Raw genomic sequence first — 26,043 nt, forward strand, 5'->3', positions numbered from 1 at the left:
ACATAATTGTGGAACCTTGGGGTAACAAATAATGTTGTAATGAAAATTGACTGAAGTGATATAGACGATATAACATTACACAAAATATCGAAAAATGGAGGGACCCGCTGAAACGGCAATGCTTGTAGAATGTGGGCCCCTCAGGTACAGAATGTCAATAGAAAATGAACTGATGCAAAAAGGGGAAAAAGATTGGGAATAAAGTCAGATAAAAAAAAGGTCTGGGAGCCCAATAAGAAGACAGAGTAACGGACAGACACACATACACAGGCGAATGAACATTAAACGAGACTGAGACGACAAAACTTATGAAAGGGGACTTAAATACAAGACTGAACGAGACAAGGTTGACATAATAGAAGACAATACAGCGGACAGAAAGGAAAAACAGATCCAGCGATCCTCGACAGAACTATATCGAAAAAATAATGGGATGCGAGGAAGGGATACATAAATATGGAAAAATAGAGAGAAATAGATGCGGAGGTAATACAAGTAGAATTGAATCTACTCAGTAAGAGTCTCAGGACAATAGGGACGAGAAAATATGTGAGAGTATATTATTGGTAATCAAAATTCTTCGGAAAAAATTAAAATGAGCCAACAGGCTGATTCACTTCTGTAGGAACATAACATTGCAATAAAAACAACTTTAATCTCCTTTTAAATGAAAATATAGAAGGTGAATTTCTTATGTCATTATTCAGAAAATTCCAATATGTTGGGCCAGTATAAATAAGTGTGTTCTTAGCAAGAATCGTTCTTAAGAGAGGTAAGTGAAATTCATTGGAACGTCGAGTGGGATAGTCATGGAATGATTGATTTCTTTGAAACATAGAATCGAAAATGGAGGGGAGTGAGTTGTTGCTGTACGTATACATAAATTGCCCCAAATTAAATAAATACAAATCTTTAATTTTTAGCAGCTTACTGCATTCACAAAACCCACATGTCTATTAAGGTGAACTTGTCCTTTAATTTAAACGGGGTGCACGCGATCCCCCCCCCCCAATTTTTTTCTTTTGTTTTAACCAAAAATAAGGAGGGGCGCGCCCCCGGTGCGCCCCCCTCTGGATCAGCAACTGATGTCTTCTTTTTCGAGGACTTGGTTGAGGAGAATCTAGATGGTAAAGGTTCTCGCTGGGACTACATTGATGGAGAGCAATCATGTAGACATTAGACTTGCGAAGCTCCCGATTACATTTGATGATGGCACTGTGTACTACTTACACTGGAAAGTCCAAAGTTGGTCATGCTGTGCGGCGGGCACACGTTCTCCGTGCTCCTTCGAAAACCACGACTCTCTAGTTCCTTGAGCTTGCCTTGCCTTCCCAGTTTGAGGATGATTAGATCCTTGCCATCTAGCCTCATACACACTCCCCCATCCATCTCCCCTATGAAAGAATTGCCCCCGGGTCCCCCAAGTGGTCCCCAGCATAGCATGCACGAACCGCATTCCCATTTATATTTGTGCCAAGTCAACCCCATGTGCATGGAGGATACAGGTCAGTCGGGTCTACCGATTCCCGATTGGCATGCGGCTCCGTCAGCCCAGCCCCATGGAGAGGTATCCCCAGGGCGATCTTTTGAGTCACTGGCCAGGGACTGTTGATTCAGACAAGGTCCCCCCCCCCCCTCAGACTAGGCGTGCTTTCCACGAACTCCACGCTGAACAAAACGGTATGCTCTCTTCGTCAGTCAAGGGTTATAATAGTGCTTCTTGACCATTTCAAGCCGTTGTAAACATGGGCCCAGTACAACCATCTCAGCGCAGGGGCCGACTCCCATTGTGTTCCCTCGACAAACCTGTAGAGTTGCAGGAAGAGATTGATAACCTTGAGGAACTTAGCATTTTCGCATGGCCTGAGAATATTGGCGTCACTGTCGAATATACCAACCCATCTTTTCTGGTAAAAAAAAAAAAAAAAACACCCAGTGGTGGTCACCGGCTGATCGCAGTCTTTCCTGATGTGGGTCACTATTCCAAGCCCCGGCCTTCAGTCCTACCAGATGTTGATTCCACATTACGTAAGGTTGGTCAGTTGAAGTAGGCCTACCATATCGCGTCAGACCGTGCAAGTCATTCTACCAAATACCTCTTTCCCATGAGTCGATGAAATACTGTGATGTGGCCATAACCCTTCCGAGGTATTCATGTTTAAATACTCGTGCAATGGGAATGCCAGGTTCTGAGACTGCCTTGGAGGAATTTATGTGTCGAGTGCTTGGAGACTTTTTGATCGAATGTATCGTTGTCAAGTTGACTGATGACTTGTACTGTGGTACTGACACACCGTAAGCCCTGTTGCAGAATTCTTGAGAACTGCAGGCCGTAGCTGCCGATGGTCTCCACGTGTCCCCGCCAAGACTACAGTATGTCCCAATTATACCACTATCCTATAGGTTGGATACGGTCTGAAGTAACCATCAGTGCAAGTCCACCCAGGCAAGGTGACAACACTGTCAACCTGCTCCCCTCACACAGCAGCGAAAGGCATGAAATCTTTCATTGCTCGGGAACTGTGGACTCAACGTGATCAATTCCCTTGTGAGAAAATTCCCATGAGTGACAAGGATATCACCATGACTCGGCACAATAGGCGCCTTGCATGGCCTTATCTAGTGTCAAGTCTAAGGCACCCATACGCGCATTACCTTCCCAGACCCTGACATTCCCTTCGGAATCGGATCCATTTCCGCACAGATCGATCCCGCTACCTTGTTTGTAACGTTGAGAAGGAGTGGTGCAACATCCGCAAGCGTGTCTGTAACCAACTTCGTTCCACTTCTAACCATGGGTAACGTTTCGATTGCTTGAAAGTTCCTTCAGACTTTCCCCATTATCTTCGCAGCAATATCAGCCTCTATAGAGTGCGATGATGAGAACAGATCTGCCCTCCACCACATCGAAGAACCATACCATTCCTCCGCCAGATCATCCTAATATATCGGCAATGTCTGATGACAAAATACCCCTTGGAATCCCCCTGATGTCATGTGGTTGGGCCACTGAACCCAGACTCTCGAAACTCCTGATATCCCACATGAGCTTTCCACCCCACACAATGAACCTTCATCCTCGGCTGCTACCCCATAGCAGTGACTTCCATCAACCCGCGACTTTCCCCTCAACCAACAGGTGATATGCCCAACGAAGCCGCCGTACTCCATCTTATCCCACTGATCATGTCCTGAAATAGATGATTTATCCTTCTTCATTTCTCAGTTTGTAAGTTTCATTCATGTATAGCATTGTCCTACAATCAAATCATTAAGTTTCCATCATGTCAGTGTATGTTTATCATCTATGAACCAACAAATATACTTTGCTTCGTGTTCAGTAATGCATCTTGTTTTTGTTTGTTTGTTTGCTTGTTTGTTTGAATTTGGTAGTATATATTTAAGGTGCGTATTCAAGAATCTAATACTCCACCATTCTGTTCTATCTCAGTGCCGGGTAAAGAAAAAAACCAAAACAAGCCTATATGGCATGCTTGACATATTGTATATTACTATGCAACGGCGTAAATCCGTGCTGAGGAGTGGGGGGGGGGGGGGGGGGGGGGATGATCGGCGATAGTCACCGTCACCACGATTATAAGCCCATAACCGGACGGGTGCAGCCAGTGGCGTACCGTGGCGGGTTGGGGGGGGGGGGGTTGGCACGTCGTGGAAAAGTAATTTTGAGGGTGTGTATGCATGCTTGTGCGTGCGTGCGTGTGTATGTGTGTGTGCGCGTATGTGCGTGTGCTGTCAGTCTGGAAACTGTAATGAGGACTGCAATACATAACGGAATGTGATACATTCCACTGCGCATTCATTTTTTCCTTATGGATTATGGAATGACGGTGTGAAACAAATTACTGGCAGCAACATCAGGAGAATTGCATAACAATTAAATGCGAGCGAGCGGAGCGAGCGAGTTTGAAAATTTTGACATTTTACAGTCCCAAAACTGCCGTTTGTAGCTATATTTTTTCGCTTTGGAAATTAAGGGCGCGCACCGGACGCAACTGCTGGCAATTACTGGCAGCGACATCAGGAGAATGACATAACGATTATATGCAAGCGAGTGAAGCGAGCGAGCTTGAAAATTTTGATATTTTACAGTCCCAAAACTGCCTGTTGTATAGCTATATTTTTTCGCTTTGGAAATTAAGGGGGCGCACCGGGCGCAGCTGCTGGCAATTACTGGCAGCAACATCCTAGTAGAATGGCATAAAGATGAAATGCGAGCGAGCGAAGCGAGCGAGCTTGAAAATTTTGACATTTTACAATTCCAAAACTGCCGTTTGTAGCTATATTTTTTCGCTTTGGAAATGAAGTTGGGGGGGGGGGGGGACGCACCGGGCGCAACTGCTGCTGACAATTACTGGCAGCAACATCAGGAGAATGGCATAACGATTAAATGCGAGCGAGCTTCAAAACTTTGACATTTTACAGTCCCAAAACTGCCGTTTGTGTAGCTATAATTATTTTTTCGCTATGGAAATTAAGGGGGCGCACCGGACACAACTGCAGGCAATTACTGGCAGCAACATCAGGAGAATGACATAACGATTATATGCGAGCGAGCGAGCTTGAAAATTTTGACATTTTACAGTCCCAAAACTGCCGTTTGTAGCTATATTTTTTCCCTTTGGAAATTAAGGGCGCGCACCGGACGCAACTGCTGGCAATTACTGGCAGCGACATCAGGAGAATGACATAACGATTATATGCAAGCGAGTGAAGCGAGCGAGCTTGAAAATTTTGACATTTTACAGTCCCCAAACTGCCGGTTGTATAGCTATACTTTTTCGCTTTGGAAATTAAGGGGGCGCACCGGGCGCAGCTGCTGGCAATTACTGGCAGAAACATCCTAGTAGAATGGCATAAAGATGAAATGCGAGCGAGCGAAGCGAGCGAGCTTGAAAATTTTGACATTTTACAATTCCAAAACTGCCGTTTGTAGCTATATTTTTTCGCTTTGGAAATGAAGTTCGGGGGGGGGGGGGGACGCACCGGGCGCAACTGCTGCTGACAATTACTGGCAGCATCAGGAGAATGGCATAACGATTAAATGCGAGCGAGCTTCAAAACTTTGACATTTTACAGTCCCAACACTGCCGGTTGTAGCTATTTTTTTTTTCGCTTTGGAAATTAAGGGGGCGCACCGGGCGCAACTGCTGGCAATTACTGGCAGCAACATCCTAGTAGAATGGCATAACGATGAAATGCGAGCGAGCGAAGCGAGCGAGCTTGAAAATTTTGACATTTTAAAATTCTAAAACTGCCGTTTGTAGCTATATTTTTTCGCTTTGGAAATGAAGGGGGGGGGGGGACGCACCGGGCGCAACTGCTGCTGACAATTACTGGTAGCAACATCAGGAGAATGGCATAACGAGTAAATGCGAGCGAGCTTCAAAATTTTGGCATTTTACAGTCCAAAAACTGCCTTTTGTAGATATATTTTTTCGCTTTGGAAATTAAGGGGGGCGCACCGGGCGCAACTGCTGGCAATTACTGGCAGCAACATCAGGAGAATGGCATCACGGTTAATGCGAGCGAGCGAAGCGAGCGAGCATGAAAATTTTGACATTTTACTGCATGTCCAAAAACATCCGGTTGTATATAGCTATATTTTTTCGCTTTGAAAATTAAGGGGGGCGCACCGGGTGCAACTGCTGGCAGTTACTGGCAGCAACATTAGGAGAATGACATGACGATTATATGCGAGCGAGCGCAGCGAGTGAGCTTGAAAATTTTGACATTTTACAGTCCAAAAACTGCCGTTTGTGTAGCTATATATTTTCACTTTGGAAATTAAGGGGGGGGGGGCGCACCGGACGCAACTGCTGGCAATTACTGGTCCAACATCAGAAGAATGGCATAGCGATTAAATGCGAGTGAGCTTGAAAATTTCAGTCCCAAAACTGCCGTTTGTAGCTATACTTTTTTGGCTTTGGAAATTAAGGGGGGGGGGTGCAACGGGCGCAACTGCTGGCAATTACTGGCAAGTGAGTGACATCAGTAGAATAGCATAACGATTAAATGCGAGCGAGCGGAGAGAGCGAGCATGAAAATTTTGACATTTTCCAGTCTCAAAACTGCCGTTTGTAGCTATACTTTGGAATATAAAGGGGGCGCACCGGGAGCAACTGCTGGCAATTACTGGCAGCAACATCGGGAGAATGGCATAGCGATTAAATGCGATCGAGCGGAGCGAGCGAGCTTGAAAATTTTGACATTTTGCAGTCCAAAAACATCCTTTTGTAGCTATATTTTTTCGCTTTGGAAATTAAGGGGGGGGGGGATCCGCAACTGGTAGTCAAGGGTGTCGGTTTATGTTCATGATTTGGGGAGGTATGACCAGCGAGGGGGCGTCGAAGTGACCAAATGGGGGAAGGATATCCAAAATCTACACTTTAGAACATCCTCTAATATTATTGTTTGTGTTTGTGTGTGTGTGTGTTTTATATACATGAAAAAGTTAGGAAATAGCCCAGGTCAAGTCTTATTATTGGCAATGCAAGGCATTTTGATATAGACTAGTATGAAAAGAAACACTGCAAAATCATTAATGATCTAGCTTTGATATAACGAAGCGTAAGGTACAAAGGTGTACATTCTACATCACATTGCGCAACATTGCAGCGACTATTTTTGCCGTTCGGATGTTCTGAGTACACTGCTCACATCCTGCTTATATTCAGAATGCCAACCAGGAATCACGCTGAATCGCAATATTTTGTCGGCTTCGGACTTTTTGAACAATGTTTCACGCTGTATACCTCTTTAATCATGGTTAAAAGATCTCAAAAGATTTCAAAAGCAGTTCAAACCCTTGAATTTCCATTTTGGTAAGTTTTTTATTCTTTCTTTACCAGCGGATGGGGGGGGGGGGGGGGAGCTTGGCGCCCCCCCCCCCCCACACACACACACACTTAACAGGGATCGAATGTACCACTCTTTTGCATGAAATATAAAGTTTGAAGGAAGTGGCAGCAAAAGAAGACTTTGTTTTTGTTTGTTTGTTTTTTGTTTGTCTGTTTTTTCTTTTGCTTGTCAGCCGACTTTTGGCGGAAAATCCCTTGAAAGAACGAAGAATTTTTGTTGTTGTTTCTCTTATCTTTTGATTTTCTTTCTTCTTGACTGACAGGTGATTTTGACCCCCCCCCTTTAAAAACGTAGCATAGCCCTGAATAATGCCCAAATATATTCAATAAAATGGTAAAATGGATCTCCATTTCTTTGTATGTAATAACGTACCGGTATTATATCTTCCTGTAGGTATTGTATTTTTCTATTTTCTTGATTTAAGTCAATAAAGCAATCATCCCAGGGGCATCGTTCTGTTTTAATGATGGTGGGTGGGGGAGAGACTTGGAGTTGGAATATCTGTGCTCGGGAGCGGAGCGACCGAGTGGGCGGGGGGGGGGGGGAGGGTGTGGGAGGGGGGATACCTCCCTCTCAGACGAGGAAGATTTTGCATTTTCAGACCTGAAATTAAGCGATCTGGTGCACACTTTTGGTGACATTTTGGATTTACATGTTTACATGTAGGCCTATACTATTTGACGTTGTCAACGTCTGGGCCATATACCTTAAGTCGATATTACTGTCTTTGCGAGCGAGCGAAGCGAGCCAGCGCTTGAGAAAATTATGTATACATTATCCTACAAGACTGTTCAGCTCTGTTACCTGTCTGGAGGCGGGCGTACGAACGTCATGCAATATGCCAAAATTGATACAATCACATTTCTGCTTCCTCCATTTTTTCCCTCAAATTTCAGGGGGGGGGGGGGAGGGGGGATGATTGTACAGGCCATCCCCCCCTCCTCCATTTCAGGGGGGGGGGGGGATATATCCCCCCCCATCCCCCCCGGGATTTACGCCCATGTTACTATGTACTCTCAGCTGAGTTGATTTGATTTGATTTGATTTGTTTTGATTTATTTGTTCTCTGTATAGCACATCATTTACAATATTATTCTTTCTTTTTGTTCAGCAACATCATAAAACATAATTATGTACATATATGGTACACTGCAAAAAGTCCGGTGTTAAAAAGTGAACACCGAGCTGGTGTTAAATTTTCGGTGCTCATTTATGGTGTTAAATTAACACCTCTGGGTGTCATTTCCAAATTTTAAACTGTTTTTTGAAGAGTTTCTTAGTAACTGCACTTCTTGTTGATTTTTAATTTAAACAAGACGATGAAGAATTTTACATTAAAATACTAGATTTTTGAACAAATGTGAAAATGAATTTACACCAAAGTAACACCAGCTGGTGTAGTCTCTTATTGAAGCTGGACGGGTGTTAAACCATTGATATTAACACCAACAAATATCAAATCAACACCATGTGGTGTCATTTTTGAATTAACACCAGTACAGTGTCAAAATAACACCAGGTACAGTGTCAAATTAACACCACGAAGTGTCAGGTGAACACTTTTCAACACCATCACAGTGCATTTTTAACACCTGTGGGTGTGGTCCTTTATTGAAGTTTGATCGGTGTTAGATTTAACACCCGTGGTGTTAAATCTAACACCGATGTTTTTACAGTGTACACAACACTATGGCTATTCTCTACAATTTCAACAGTTTTCATTGACGTAATTACATGCGTTGTGGATCACCATTTAGAGCGGGTGATAAAAGAACGGGATCCAACATGATGTTCGTGGAATAGGGATAAGGAAAAAGAGACAAGAAGTCGCGTAATATTACTAAACACTGTGGATTCTATGGCAGCTGACATGCAGATTATTTATATTTTCCCCCATACAATAGCTGTAATAATAATGATAATAATAATGATAATAATAATAATAACAATAATAACAACAACAAATTTATATAGCGCATTTTCATAAACGTTATACATGTACACATAGTTTTACCAGTGGGCTATCATGTAAACCGAATGCCGTATTGTATGTACTTAGACGTTATCAATACAATGTACTATACATGTAGGCCCCTACCTTATAACGTCTCAATATTTCTTATCCATTGGGACTTTTAGTGTATGTTTGTGGACTTAATGCTCATTTAATACAGTCAAGGTGGCTTAATTCTAGACCGTTCTTGCCGCAGTTGCTGTGTTTCTGCTTCGGCCATTAATGAATCTACTCTACAGACTGTATCTATAGGCCATGGTCTCTCAGCACACCAACATCATACATTATACCCTTTTTTTCAGTGGTATAAATGGTTTTGATACATTTTAAACCTGTTAAGCCATTAGAGGTCACACTGCTAAATCATTGTACATATTTCTCTACACACAGGAGTAATTATCATTAACCTTTTTTGAAAAGTTTATCTTGTTTTCGTGCGACAAAAAGAATACCACACACATCTCATGAAGAATCAATAATATAGCTATGCAATATTCACTAACACAACAGCCAATGACACTATGAAACAGTCTCATGAAAAATACCCCGTGTACAAAGTGAATGGCAAAAGAGCGTGTCACAAAGAGTGTGCTAGATAATAAAAATGGATCAGCAAACCGCGGAACCCTGGACATTTCCTGTCTAGGTTTCAATAAACAAGGAAAGGCACTTTGACCTTTGTCAAAGTCTTGGTGTCTTTGTGTTATAAAGAGTGTGCAAGATAATAAAAATGGGTCAGAAAATGGCGGAACCCTGGACATTACCTGTCTGGGTTTAAATAAACAATGAAAGGCACTTTGAACTTGATCATTTTTGAAGTCTTGATGTCACGCAAGTTAACGTTGTCAAAGGGTGCCGTTTAAACAGGGATAAAACACAGTCACACACGCACGCACATAATATGCACACGCACACATACACACTCATTAATACACACGTACATGTACATTCTTGTATGTAAAATAATAGCACTTCTAATTATACACAATCACAGTTTTGTGCACTGCGAATTAAGTACTAGTAATCGTGGATACATTTGCTCGAGGTGCGTGTATGTAAATAGGCTGTGGGCATCATAATGTCGCTTATTACGACCATTTTTGGGTCTGTTGCTTTATCCATCTTTGGTTTCAAGATTGTCCAATTTCTCTTGTCACTGGTCGCTACTCTTCGTCGTCTCGTGTACATCCGACGACATCTTCCCGGGCCCAAGCCACACTGGCTCTACGGCAACTTCCGCGACCCGGGGTTTATGGAGCCAGGTTTTAAGTGGGAGCAAGAAGCAGTGACCAAGTACCGGAGACTTCTGGTGGTCTGGATTGGATGGAAACCGATTGTAATGCTCAACCACCCAGATAGCATTAAGCCTGTACTTGCTACAAACATCGGAAGAAAGGTGAGTCTCAATAATACTCATAACTGAACCAGAAGAACAAGACACTAAGTCTTATTTGATAACATTCGAATTAGATTTCACAAAAGATACCTGCAAACTTGTCGAGGTTTACTCCATATTGAATTCAATTCAGCTTTATTTCCACTATCATATAAGTTCTATTAAATTGGCAATTTCAAATCCATATTAGAGATTTTCATGTTTGCAATTGAAAAAGAAAAAAAAAGAGAGTTAATAACCTTTGTCAAGCTGTTTGAACAAAATCATTGTGTTATGAAAAAAAGGTCCGTGTAGAAGAAAAGCTTCTGGAGGTGTGGGCCATTTTTTTCATTTTCATTCATTTATTTGTTTCTATATCCAAATAATATCCATGGAAATGTCATATTGATAATACATGCAAAATTATTTCACGAAACATTGACATAATTGATAAGCTTAAATTTTGCTTTCCTTGATCGTCCCTGCTTACATTACTAATATATTCATCCCTATTAAATATTGCCATTTCTAAATTATGGTATTCTCGAGTGGGGGAAATACACATCAAACACTCTTAGATAAATTACTTCTAATACAAAAGAAATCACTCCGTATCATATGCTATATACTGCATTTTTGCCTCATACTGACCCGTTATTTTTTTAACACAAAATATTGAAAATTAAAGATTTGTATTTGTTTAATCTAGGACAATTTAGGTATGATTATAATAAAAACAATCTTCCAAATATATTTGAAACAAAGTTTCGAAGAAATCAATTTATTCACAATTATCGCACAAGGCGATCGAATAATTTCTATTTACCATTTTTTAGAACAATGCTGGCTCAGAACACATTCATCTACGATGGGCCATAGTATTGGAACTCAGTTCATAACAATATAACAAGAGCTCAAACTTTGAACTCTTTTAAGAACAAATTAAATATGTTTGTATTGAGATCTTATAACATACAACCGAATTAGTTTCGTTTCATCATCTCAGTCAAGTCATCATTTCTTTAAGCATCAAATAGCTATGTATTAATCATTTTTCTATTAAAGAAAATAATCTGTTAAACGCAAGTCCTCGTCAGGTAATATTCATATTATTGTACCGTATATACCATTATGTCTATTCTCACTTTCTTCTATGTCCGTTCTTCTGCATTCTTACCCGTACAATTATGTACAAAATTCTTTGCAATATACTCAATCCAAGTTATCATGAAATTCTGTTTGCTTGTGTCCACGATGGCACATGCTGTAGTTTCTTTTTCTTTTCTTTTTCTTTTCTACCTTCCCAATTTGATTTCATGTCAGTTAACATCGGTTCGTTTGATTTTGTTTCATATCCGTTTGTAGCTTCGTTAATTCATTATTCGCTGTCTTATGTATCATCTGAGGGTCCCTTATCGTACAAGCTTTGCTTTTTAGTGGGACCCCCCCCCATTTGAATTCCCATCCTTAATTGTACTTTATGCATAATACTATGTATATACTTTAATACAATTATGTTTCTTTTTCATTTGTTACTCAATTTCACATGTACTTTACTTATCGATATTACTCTATATAGATCGGGTTTTCAAGGATTGGCTCGAGGGACTGGCCATACTAGAGGGCCGTTGTTGTTGGAATACTTAAATTTGTATCATTGTACTCATCTAAATTATATCAACATTAATCTAATACTTTTCTCTCTCTCTCTCTCTCTCTCTCTCTCTCTTTCTCTGAATCAGACTGACGGATATCAGGTTTTCAAGGATTGGACCGAGGGACTGGCAATAATAGATGGCGATATTTGGAAGCGCCATCGCTCTCTTATTACGCCATCATTTCACTTTCAAGTCTTGAAACAATACCTGGTGGTTATGAACGAGGTGAGTGGAATCCAGCAAGCTGCTCAACTATCTTTTTTTTCATTCAAAGTTTATTTCCACAATAAACACGTTGCATGCTTCATCACCCAGTTGATGTAAGTACAATATGTAAAAAAATTATTTACCATTAAGCATAGAATTGCAGAGATTGTCATTTGTTCTCGTGAAATTCAAAGCTGTGACATGTTTTCTTTGTTCCACATGCTTCGTCGAAGATAAGAATGACTTTAAAGTACGCATGATATCCTTGACATTACGTGAAAATATGAAATGAAAAAAAGATGTATGCAGTTGTGAAATGTAAGTTCCAAAATATGACAACTTCCTCATCTAAAACAATTATGTAGAACCGTGAATATTATATCTTTGTCTTTGAGCAAAGAAATATTGAGTTCCTGTCGCGATTTCTCTCCCCCCAATTAATTTTGCCGATACGATTCACTGAAGTTATTTCAATTTTACAAAGATAATTCATGGCGGCGATTTTGTGTGTGTGTGTGTGTGTGTGTGTGTGTGAGTGAAAGAACTTAAATTGAAAACTACGTATTCTATTTTCAATCGGCCTTCTGTGATTCAAAGGTAAACGAAAGACTCAATAATAAGTTAGTTTCGTATTTTATTTGATGACCTGGTTACTGCAACTATTGTTTTATGACTGTTTACATAGTATAGTGGGGTGGCTTAGTGAAATTATCGTGACACGGCGGACAAAAGCATGATTTTTTCACCAAAGGTACTTCATGATGTACCTTCTCAAAAAATAGGGTGCTCCAAGAAAATTGATGCTGGGAAGGAGGTCAGAGGTCAAAGGTCAATGACCTTTATTTGTGAAATAGGTTTTTTGGCTATTTCTCAGGTCAGGAATATCCAATCTGGATAAAACTTGGCAGGAAGAATATTGAGAACAAGTAAAATATTTTGATTGAATTTGGAGTGAATTTTCGAAAGGTCAAAGGTCAAAGGTCAATGAACTTTTTTCTAAAAATCATGTTTTTGTTTATTTCTCCAGGTAGGAAGATTCAATTTTCACAAAGTTTGATATGAACGTTGTATAGAAGGTACCAAGAGTATAAACCAGGGGTCAAATATAATTGCTGATTTGTGCGTTGCCATGGCAACCCAAAACTAGGGTTTTTAATTGTTAGTTAGTTACAGGAGGCTATTTTCCAGTTTGGAAGAGATTCCATTTGAATAGGTACAACTGATCGATGGGATGTATAGAGGTTTGAAATACTTTTCATTAGTGTTAAGTAGTATGTTGCCATGGCAACTACATATATAGATTTTGGTTAAACTTAAAGGAGACTTCAGAACTTATGAATTTGAGGAGATTTCCATCAGGGTTGGTATAATTGATCAACAAAAAAGTCGCCAGACAAAGATTTGTCACCTTTATAGCATGTGGGTTGAGTGAATGCAGCAACAATAGTAGAACACATCAGTGAGAGTTTGAGGAAAATTGGACAATCCGTTCTAAAGTTATGAATTTTTTAAGTTTCTCCTCATGCAGTCGAGGCTGGATGAGAAGACTACTATACCTTGTAATGTCACATGTGTTCAACGATATAAAGAATGAATAAAGAAAATTCAACATAAATTATTTTCGCTTACAAAAGGATACTCGACTTCTCTTTCAGAAGGCAGGGGGAATAATATTACCCTTGACAAACGTCAGTAGCAAGTCAAAGAAACTATGTGAACTTTATTCAAAAAGTATGGTTTTGTGAAATTCTCATTTTATTTTCCTTAGAATGTGCGCATGTGACATCATACACTGTGGTAGTCTTTTCATCCAGCCGCGACTGTGCAGATACCTTAAAAAATCATAACTTTTGAACGGATTGTACGATTTTTTCCAAGCTTTCTGTGATGTGTCCTACTAATATTGTTGTATTCACTGAATCCACGTGTGCATGAAGGTGGACTTGTCCTTTAAGGACAGATTCTGAAAGAGCAGACTGTAAGCTTTAAAATGATGTATCACACAATTCAAAGAGATTCCCGTAACCTATCTAAATAACAATACCGGTACTGGAAATGGATAAGTATAAACTGAGAAAAGAGGCTGCTTTGTCTATTTTAGCGTTTAATCTTTACCAAGCTGTCTCATGTCATTATGTTCATCTTTTCTTCCCCCCTCCAATTTTCATTTGAGTTTGTCATTATTAATTTTTGATGATAAGAACGATGCCACAAGGCATTGTTTCTTAACAATGCTTCAACTGCTCCTTCAGGTCCAAAATCTACATCAATATATATAATTTTCCTGATCTCCTCAACATTTTCCAAAAATAAAGCATACACCTTTTATGCATTGAGTCCTCCTTTGTGTGGATAATTAAAGGCAAAAACCCAAAATTAGTGCTTGAAAATTATTCTTAAGTGTGAGTTACGGATAGAAAGAACCTCTGTAAAAAAAAAATGAATCTGTATAATCAATGTTAAGTATTGTTAATAACACAAAATGTGAACAATATTTCTATGATAACATGTTTCCAGACTAAACCGTCCGCATTTATGCTTTAATGAGAAAAATACTGATATCTCTTTATATGTTTGCTTTGATTGCAAAAACTGTATATGGTAGGATGTCTTGTGATACAACAGGAGGGCATTTCATGAAGCAGTTTGGTCAGATATTTTTCTGACAAACTGTTACAAACTACAGAAATCCTTGCATCTGATTGGCAGAGAGCAAATTGGTCCGACAGCTTGTCGGACAAAATGCTTCATGAAATGCCCCCAGACCTACACATATTATGCATAAAATGTGATATCCTGAACATTTTTTTCAAGTCACTCTCCCAAAAGTGTATATATAGGACCTTTAAGTTTTTCTTGTGTTTGTTCCTGGCAGATTACTAGTACACAAATGCTCCAATCCATGATGACCTAACGGAAATTAAGGAAATTAAAATGAATATACTGAAAACCAAAACTACAGATACTAATAACTTACTTCATTCTTCTCTCCCCACCCCACCCCACCCCTTCTTTTTGGTTTCTTGATATACTAGTAGATCTAGCTGACTTTGATAATTGTCATTATGTAACATCATCTTCAATTGACAAGACGATAAAACTTAACAATCATTTCATTATGCTGCTGGACTAATGGGGTTAGTTGAACTATATTGTTTTTAATGTACTATACTTTTTCCTCCTATCAATCACATGTATTTTGGGTGGACTGTATTTTGACATAAAGCATCATAGAATCAACCGTCTTTGGGGTCGGGAATTTTGTCATATTATATAGTGATTTAGATTCTGCTCTATGCTGATTTTGTTTTATTTCTATCAACTTTTTAAACTTCCCCATAGACTTTGTTCACCAGCCAACTACATCCCACCCTCTTTGGATAATGTGAACCAATCAAACATTGCTTTTACTTTTTAATAACATGTCTATACATAGCTATCAGACCAAAAATATTCAAACCACTTTAAGTCTTTATGAGTGAAATTACAAATATCAATATATTTTTAGAAATATTCAAATCGTCTAAATTCAACTTCAGCTATGAAAACAAACTTTTAACCTTTTTAAACATTTGAATAACCCCCATAAGAAATAAGAAACATATAGAGAGGGGAAGTGCGGACTATAAAAATTGCTTACGGGAACCAGGTAATCCCTGCGCTAAACCTATGGAATTCACACAATCTTGGAGGAAACGGGTTAAATTTGTTAGGAAATATGTAGGGCAATACCCAAAACCTTAAGTTCTCAATGGAATATGCAGCTCTTCTACTGGTAAACTAGTAGTTCTGGGAGAAAAAAAATGAGCTGTCACATAGTCCTACACCTGGCTCAGTCATTGCCCAAGATTTAAAGTATCTGAGCCAGAGTCACATGTCACTCTTTGCTATTTCTCTACAGGAGGTAGGACAGTACTAAAAAAATCCTTTACCAGAAATTATATCAAATTATTTAATGAAAAGGTGCTTAAGAAAACTGGACTATTCCAACACACCTCCCTCAGGTCTGCAGCACAGACTAACCACCTGTTACCATAGGAAAACCAGTAAAAATGGTGTATTACTGTAAACATGCACATAATATGTCGTATTATGGGTCTGAATTTTAAGACTAGCAACCATGTACATTGCATTGCATTGTACAGAAACCTGGCGAATGCCCTGTGTATAGTCTTTGAATTCAGACATTATTGTTATGTACAAATTAAGGGCATTTTCTCATTTTTTCTGTTAGCGGATTTCTTGGAGCACCCCCTAATTTTGATCCTCATATATATACAAATGTCTGAGGAAAAAATGACACTTTTGTCCGGCGTGTCACGATTATCAGTATATTTGTCACTAAGCCACCCCACTAGTATGAGTAACTAAGTTTTGAAACTTTATCTGATTTGAAGAATACATTTTATAAGCCTGATATCTCATGGATTCTGTGTTCATATGATATTCATACCTCTGATGTGTTTTTTTTTGTGCGTGTTTGTTTCTATTTCATTCTCGAAGAACTACATGTAATGATAATGATGATAATAATAATAATAATAATAATAATAGTGATAATAAGACAATATTACCATAAAGTGTTGAAAGATCTTCAATTCCATGCCTTTTATGTATATGAATTTTCTTTAATTCTACAGATTTGGATTGTGATTTAGATCATAAAGATTATCACATTCAGAAAGGACATCTGTATACTTAAATACACTAAAGAAATCTATTGGCCAAGAAAAATGGAATTCACCCACTCAGTATTTCTGAAGAATTCAAAGCTCTATTACATGAACTTCTTTCGATAAATCAGTGAAACACAATTATGATCATCGCAAATGCTGATGTCAAAAAAGTTGCCAGTGTTAACGCAGTTTCATTTAACTTCAAAATCCTTTCTTAAAATGATAATTCCTACTTAAATATGACTGGATTCGTGATGAAACTTATAGTATAGCAAACTTTAAAAGAAATATCATTTAAGACTCCTACTTTATAAATGCAGAAAATTCAGTGTACCTACATCGACATGTTTTGTCATTAGATGAGCCTAATTTGACTTATGCCTACTTATTATTTCACATATTGCCGAATGTATGTGGTGTGTTGTTGCTTTTTGTTTTCATTTGCTATTCTTGAATAATCAAAACAAAGCTGCCGATAGCATAAGACTAAATTTCCCTGCATGCGGTCTCTCTGGAACTTATTCATTTCATCCTTTGGATCAATTTTCAAAATTTCGCACCCTTTTTAGAATTCTGACAATGTGCCTCTGTGACTAATTGGTATCTCTTGTTATAATATTCGGTTCATTGATTGACTTGCTTGTTTGTGTGTATGGTTTTTCGGTGGCTATGTGTTTGTTTATCAATTTTTTAACCCCATTCCCTACTACACATAAAGAAAATATGTGTTCCTTGTTCACTACACTCTCTGTCTGAATTGTTCCTTTAATCTAGGCATTGGATGTCCTGATTGACAAACTTCACGTCGCTGCGGACCAAGGGGAACCGGTCAAAACACATGAAACCATGTCACAACTTTCACTTGACGTCATACTCCGCTGCGCATTTTCCCACCAATCACATTGCCAGGAAACTCGGAGTCACGTGAAGTGAAGGTCTTGGAGAAACTGACGAATATATGCACATACAGGTGATTCGACATTATTCTAAAACCCGTATAGTCTCGGCATTTGCTATATTATGGGATGATGTTGTGCTGAGGAAGAAAAAAAAAACAAGATTGTTATTGATCACAAGTTAATGTTCGAATATTAGGGCAAATATAATCTACGAAAGGTTGTGTAACGAGACCAACCGCCCCGAACGCGATCGTCAGATGGAAGGAAGTAAACTTGGCGGAGGAAGTGAAGAAATTAACCGAGTTACATAGCAACACTGGACTCGTAATTTTACATTGTTTCTCCCATTCTCACAGGCTGTCGATCCCAATTATCACACCAGCTCAATAATCCACAAGGATGTGAAGGAAACTTCTGTAAAAAAAAAAGAGAGAAAAAAAGAAAAATCAATACAGTATCTAAAGTAAAAATTTTCAGGAAGGATTACGTCCACTCTTTTTTTTTTTAAATCACCCGAAATTTTCCTCAACAGAATGCTCCATCCTTTGATGGTCTACGACTTTATCTTCCGGCTGTCCTCCAAGTACAGAGAGTGGGAAGAAAGTTGTTCTTTTATGCATGGCATACATGATAAGATCGTCGCTGGGCGCCGACGTAGATACGCCACCGAAAAAGAGGTAACCCGAGGGATCATGAATGTATTATTTTCCTTATAGTGTCATGTTCGAGGGCCTTTTTTGCCTAGTGTCGAGCTCATTCATGGGCCTTATTTGCCTATAAAGTGTCGAGATTGTGGCCCTTTTTTTTCTTTTTGAAGAGTGTCGAGGTTGTAGGCTGTATGATTTATGGGCTGTATGCGACACACTTTTTGCAATGTCAAGCTCGTGGACTGTACGACTCGTGGGTGTAGAGATCGTGGGGTGACACCCCCTCCCCCCCCCCCCCCCTTTAACGAATAGGGGCCCCCAGACAGAACCCTCGGGAAGTCACTGGTTTTATTGTGATTTTTGTTATTATTTTGATTTTTTTTTCTAAATGCCAAATGTGTCTGTGTCTGTGTGTGTGGGGGGGGGGGGGGGGGGGGGGGAGGGGGCGGTCCTTGGGGCTGTTCACCCCGTTTTGCGCTCCCTTATTTCATAATCTTACATTTGCTCAAGATCTTATCAAAGGCCCACGTTAGATTGACGACCTAGGGAAAAGAACCGATCAACAGAGACGAGTTTTACGAGTTTTACGCTGATCCTAGGAATCCAAACAGAAAATACAAACGCATACTGATGGTCACTTTCATTGAATGTATACAATGCACCATTTAAGTTTGCCGTTTCTAGTTGTAAGCTGATAAAATGATAGCCACAAATATTGACCATTGTATGATGTTTATCGCTCTCTGTTTATGAAGCCGGAGAAGAAAGCGATGGATTTTCTGGACACATTGCTGCTAGCAAAAGATTCGGATGGCAACGGACTAAGTGAGAAGGAAATACGTGATGAGGTACTTTCTAGCACTTTTGTTGTGCTATTTGTTTCTTTGTTGGCTTTTAATTCACTAGATATTCAAATTGAATTCGTATTTGATGATAAAAATAGGGTTACATTTTGTTATTCGGAAGGTATGTTATTCCGAAAGTTTGTTGATGCAAACTCGAAATAAAGTTTGTAATAGCGAAGATTCTTGCACGAACCTTTTTTTTTTCATTTTCAGATTAACAAACCTTCGGAATAACGGACCTTATTTAATTTTTTGATTAACGTATTTTCGAAATAACAGATTGTAACCTCCGGAACAACGCCACTAATGTGTGGATTAATGATCCCCATTTCATTTCTTTTTTCTTTGAATAACGAGCATCTACAACATGTATGTACATGGAATTTGTGTGTTTCGGAATACCGAACCTTCGGAATAAACGTAACTTTCGGAACAAAGAAAATCACCCGAAAATTCAAGCTTGCAAACCCAACACCTAATTAAGACTCCGGTAACGGAGCATTACTCTTAGGAATAGCAGACATGCTAATTTGTAAAAGATAGCTCGGTAATGTTTAGTTCGTGATAGAGATGAAAAATATGTGCCTTCACAGTTACTATGCCTGCGCTATGAGTCTTAGGTGCTAATCGTGATTCTGCGTTATACAGTTGCAGATTTTACAGTGTATATTGACACGATTGATAAGCATACAAGTGATAGATTTATCATTTATTAGCCATGGTCTGCTTTCCGTTCTGATATCATGACAGGTAAACACGTTCATTTTCGCCGGCACGGACACCACCGGAAGTGCCCTCACTTGGTTTCTGTACATCATGGCCCAGCATCCCGAGGAACAGGCTCGAGTTCAAGATGAGGTGGACACACTGTTCGCAGGACGAGATGACGACAGCGTTCGATAGTAAGATTATGTTCGACTAGTTCACATACTATTTTGATGAACAAAGAGGATACTGTGAGTTCTTTATGAAAAACTTATCTTCGCTGATCCTCTCTAGCTCTATCTACATCCAGTCTTCTCAATGGCAAACAATGGATGCTACCCAAACACATTATGATGAGGGTCATTATCACAAAGACTCTTTACAGTTCTTAGCAGTACACTTATCAACGTATACATGGCAATGCATGGTATATAGATGTTATACGTAAAACGGTCCGGATTTTATACCAGTCGTGCTGGCCTACTGCTTCCCGTAATGCAATAGTAGGAAAGGAAGACCCATCCGGAATTCCAGTGATATGAATTATCATTACAGATCGGTATTACTTTGTACTAGAGTGAATGAGATAATCATATACCGTCATTTATGGGAATCATGTTTTGTTTTCGTTCCCAGCGAAGATCTCAAAAAACTAACTTACACCACGCAGTGTCTCAGGGAATCGGTGCGCTTGTACCTAAACATCCCGCCATCTCGCGTGCTGAGGGAACCGCTGAAGGTGAATGGATTCACCATTCCCGCGGGAACCAACGTGATGGTGAACCTCTACCAGGTCCACCACAACCCGGACGTGTGGGGAGACGACCACATGGACTTCAAACCTGAACGATTTGAGAGGGCCAACGTCGAGAAGAGAGACCCCTTCGCTTTCGTCCCCTTCTCGGCCGGAGCTCGCAACTGCATCGGGCAGCAATTCGCCATGGACGAATTGCGGAGCGCTGCGGCACGAATCTTCCGCAGGTTCAGCGTCAGCCTAGTGAAGGGAGCCCGCCCCGTCTTCCAGGCTGTAACCAAGCCAGACAACGAAATCCTTCTCAAGTTTAGTCACCGTTAGCCCGTGCTCACGTCACGCGTCAGAGTCCGCATTATACAGATTTTAACAGAATAACAGCAAGCTTGACGTCAAGACGATTTTGAATAAAAATTGGACAATCAAAGATACAGGACGTACAGACAGGCAATTAACGATTATATCAGTAATACCGATCAAAATTTAAATCACCAATCTGTTCTACAATAAGGTCACTGTGTTTAATAGTCTACAAACTCTCCCCTTTCTTCGGATGTGTAGGAATGACAATTTGAACGCAATTCTAAGGAATCAATGCTTTTATATAAGATGCCTTGTCGACCTTGGACTACTTAACATAACAATGCCAGAAATTTGGAGCTTGAGTATTTGTTCCAAGTTAGATCGTGTCACTGCCGGAAAACCAGGGACAGCATGGTGATGGTAAGGTCGCCGCCCGGAAAGCAGTAGATGACAGTTGTGATTTCCACAGGTTCCTTTTTTCCGACATGTTTATTAATTGCGGTCTTACAGATTTCATTTGTAAAGAGGGCAGACAAAGAAAACTCATCCTTTATGATCTAAAATTTGTTGTCAATGTTATCATATTATAACGGGTACATATAGAAAAAAAAACCACACTGTTTCTTAATCCTCTTGACATGCTTGATGCAGAGTAATTTAGTTCGTATTGAAGCCAATCCCTTTCTTGGAATTGATTTCCTTCAATAAATAGAAATGTGTTGTCAATTTCTTTTCACTCAAAAATATAAAGATTTCTCACAGATCATGTGGGTAGGCCTACACAATTCAATTGAGATTGACATTTATTTCCACTTGTCAAGAAAAACCCGTAACAGTATAAATTACACAAGAATTATTTCATTATTTAATAGAAAACACATGATATAAGTATTATGAAGTATACTGAACTATACAACATACACTTTCATTAAATGACAAAAAAGATATCAGTGTATACTTGGAAGATTGATAGAAAAGTGAATATTGAAATGGAAAAAAGAAGTAATGTACTGAAAAAGCAAAGCTTGTAAGACATGTGTCAGACTCATTTGAAACGTAATATTTACTATATATATATATATATATATATATATATATATATATATATATTATATATATGTATATATCATATATATATATAATGTTCATCTTTGAATTTCCCACGTGTTGGACTTCGAATGTTATTGTAAGAAGAAGAAGGAGTCTGGAATACGCCATTTGTAGATCCAACAAGGCTTTTATTGGAATTACAAATGGCGTACTGGAGATTCCTTCTTCTTCATATACATACATACATATATATATATATATATATATATATATATATATATATATTTATATATATATATATATTTATATATATATATATATATATATTTATATATATATATATATATATATATATATATATATATATATATATATAAATCATTATAAACAGCAGCTATTTTCAAATGCAACCCACCCTCACCCAAAAAAAGATGCATAATACATTGATAATGTTGAACGCTAAAATCTGAAAGATATGTAAAGAGCCACCACTAGTGAAATATTGAGGTCAATGTGGTAGACATCCTGGGCCCCGTCTTATAAAGCCTTCAAATCGATCACAAGTCCCCAAATCAATCGCAACTTGCATTGCAGCACACACAAAACTTGTGATTGATTTCTATCACAAGTCTTTATAAGACAGGCCCCTGACGTTGCTCTATAGATAACTTATATTCTGTGATTTCTTGTATATATTTCATACCAACTTGCAGAACCGACTTTTACACGTTTGTATGTGCCGGCATAGTAGCAATGTGTGACTCAATTCTCCCTATCGCATATAGCTCTCCAAATCTGAACGCGTGTTTCGCTCTAACTTTTTTTAAAACCCTTTATTCTTGGGATATGAACTTCCGGTTATAAACGCGCGATGTGTAAATGTACGCGTTTATATATTACTATTAAACTCATTGATTAAAGCGATGTGTTCGTCTCAATATATATATTTTTTGATAGATATGTATTTCTGTTGACAAAGAGGTTTAGTGTTTGACAATTTTGCAGTTTAAAATTTTTCCAGGCTTCAGGTATAGGTAGATGTGGTACATCTCAATCTATAAATTTCAAGAAAGGAGATATTCAAGAAAAGTTTTGATAAATTGAACATGAAGATGACCAAATTGTACCCACAAAATAAACAAGGCAATAATGATATATACGCACAGATATGTTAGTATGGAGATGATAATGAGGAATTAAATTTGACTAAACGAATTTGAACTTCATTTTTTTTAACAGGCTTCGTACAGTTCTGATAGATGATGAATGATTGACGGAATTATGCTTTTTACAACATTATACTTAATGTACCCATGCATGTAATTGTGACGGATAACAAGAATTGTTCTTGAAATAAAACAAGTTTAAGATTTGATTATTCCTCTTATCATCATCCGGCTATCTTTTGACGGTGTATTGCCACCCATTTGTTGACCAAATCAGATTAACGTCAACATGGAGGGCAGTAAGGTTGACTCACGTGAATAGGAATTCTTGATCAAATAGTCCACACTTTTCAAACGTGAGAATGATTAAGTTATATATATATATATATATATATATATATATATATGTATATATATATTCCGTGATTGCGTATGTATATGATTATGTATGTAATACAAACACACACATGGTTATGTATATACATGTATACATTTTGATGACAGTGTCAAGCAAGCAAGACTACCAAGTTATTTTGTCGTCACTTTGTCCTACTTTTTTTATTGTCAGTCCAGAACATTTTACCGTAGTACAAGTATACGTCCATTTATTTCCACAATAGCGTTTCTGAATAACTTTTTTTCTTCCTTCTTTAGGGGATGGGGAAGGTTTATGATGGTGTAAGCAATGGTTGCGATGGGAAAAAAAAAAAACGCCAGTCAGTTATAAACCAGTTATCTGCCCATATCTGCCTGTGACGATGGTATCATGTTTTGATCCCATAACAACCAACACACACACACACACACACACACACACACACACACACACACACACACACACACACACACACATAGAAATTGTTAGTCTGTTAACCCTCAACCTGAACTTTGACCTCGCAAATTCCAATCATCTCATAGAATGAATCGTCTCTTCAGCTGGCAGGGCGTTTAGGACTTAAAGGGATAGTTTGTAGTTTTGGTTGAGACCTAACTTGAGGTTTCTACCATTTTTGGTGAGATAATGAGAAATCTTTATGCCTCCGCCAACGAAATGGCCGGAGACATTATGTTTTAGGGCCGTCCGTCCGTCCGTACGTACGTCCGTCCCGTTTTGTTTTTGTCGATATCTCAAGAACCGTGTGGTGGTTTTACATCAAACTTGGTATGAGGGTATATCCTGGGGGGATAATACTTTGTTTGGATTTTAGGGTCACGGGGTGAAAGGTCAAAGGTCACAGGTTATTTTGTGAAAAAAAGGTTGAAAATTCATGTTTTTCTCCATATCTCGCAAATGGTTCAAGGTATCTTCATGGAACTTAGTATATATGCTTGTTCCAATGGGCAGTGATTATCTAGGGAAGTTGGGGTCATGGTTCAAAGGTCAGGGGGTCAAAGGTCAAGGTCAAGCCCTCAAAATATCACTACTTTCCTTATATTTATGCAATGCCTGAAGTTTTTTTTTAAACTTGATGTATACATGTATTGCCCAATATATATTCCGTGAAAAGTTTCTTGCCAAAAGGTCAAAGGTCAAAAGGTCAAAGGTCAAGTGAAAGTGCTGAATTGCACTTCTTCCTCCATATCTCAAAAGTAACTCAAGGTATCATCATGAAACTTACATATTTATGCATGTTCAACCTAACAGTGATTCTCTTTGGAACTGTGAGGTCAAAGGTCAAAGGCCAGGTTTAGATAATGCTATTTTCCCATTTGATACTGAAATTATACTTTTTCTCAATACCTTGAAAATTACTCAATGCGTAAACTTATAAAAGGGTCAAAAGTCAAGTAAAAATCATCAGTTCCCCAAATACCTGCACTCTGACATTTTAATCATTCATCCAATTGAACCTATAGTTCTAGGAAAGTGAACATTCAGCACATTTGTGTCAAACCTGTCATTTTGATATTTTGCCAATTGTGTGAAACTGTCATCACACATTGTCAAGACATTGTACTATAGACCTATTAGGAGAACCACGCATTATGGCGGAGGCATATCAGTCGCCGTAGCGATATATCTAGTTTATGAAATATAAAAGAACATATAATTCCAAGAGGAATTCAATGTTTATTTGATGAAAATTGGTTTTGAAATTACTGAGATATCCGAAAAAGAGAGATCCTAATAAAAGGTACGATCGATTTGTTTTACTTTGTTTTTTGATGTCTCAGCCATTCCAAAACAGATTTTCATCAAATAAACCTTGAATTCCTCTAAGAACGGTATGGTATGTATACTATTTCATAAGTGGTTTCTTGGTATCACACAAAAAAGTTAAAAGCCCAATTCTCATTTCTACCAATACTATACCAACCCTTTAAAACTTTGTTATGAAAAAGAAGACTCGGATTTAAAGACTATACCTGACACTCCTCCCCCACCCTCTCTTCAATTTGTCTCGAAAGATTCCCCCCACCGGCTGCAAATTGAGAAAAATTCCTGCAGGCGACCTCCGATGTAACCTCTCTGTCGCAGCAGATTGTAGCGATTATACACTCTGCATATATAGAAAGTATAAAGACACTTTGACTTCATTTTCCTCTTATATTTCATTGTATTCTTGTAACCTCTGAACCTCGTACTGAATTCTGCCAATAATGGTTAATTGCATGGGCATACTGTTGATGTCAAGCATCAACTAGACTCATGTTACCGACATTTTCCACTTCTAACGGGGCCTGGTGGAAATTCATGACAACATAAGAGACATCGAATCGAATCTGTTAATATTTCGCTGTTGCTGTTGTGACAGAATTTTGCACATTACTTGAGGGATGAAATAAGATTTTTTTTTTCTTCAGTCAATTACGGACAAATTAAAGCTAATAAAAACTGTCAAAGCTAATTAATACAATGACATCCCA

At 38.7% G+C, this 26,043-nt stretch overlaps 1 protein-coding gene across 1 annotated transcript; it reads left to right on the top strand.

The window, feature by feature from the left end:
* Positions 1-1,486: 1,486 nt before the first annotated feature.
* On the top strand, positions 1,487-20,980 carry LOC139708211 (ultra-long-chain fatty acid omega-hydroxylase-like). Its single transcript, XM_071620183.1, has 7 exons — positions 1,487-1,567; positions 10,029-10,289; positions 17,584-17,733; positions 18,065-18,124; positions 19,111-19,203; positions 19,951-20,102; positions 20,542-20,980. Exons 1-7 carry the CDS (start codon positions 1,487-1,489, stop codon positions 20,978-20,980), a joined length of 1,236 nt encoding a protein of 411 aa, XP_071476284.1.
* Positions 20,981-26,043: the final 5,063 nt, after the last annotated feature.

This window comes from Diadema antillarum, unplaced genomic scaffold (genome assembly GCF_040938485.1).
Source record: "Diadema antillarum isolate AM-2024a unplaced genomic scaffold, OU_Dant_1.0 seq00001319_RagTag, whole genome shotgun sequence".
Classification (NCBI taxonomy): domain Eukaryota; kingdom Metazoa; phylum Echinodermata; class Echinoidea; order Diadematoida; family Diadematidae; genus Diadema; species Diadema antillarum.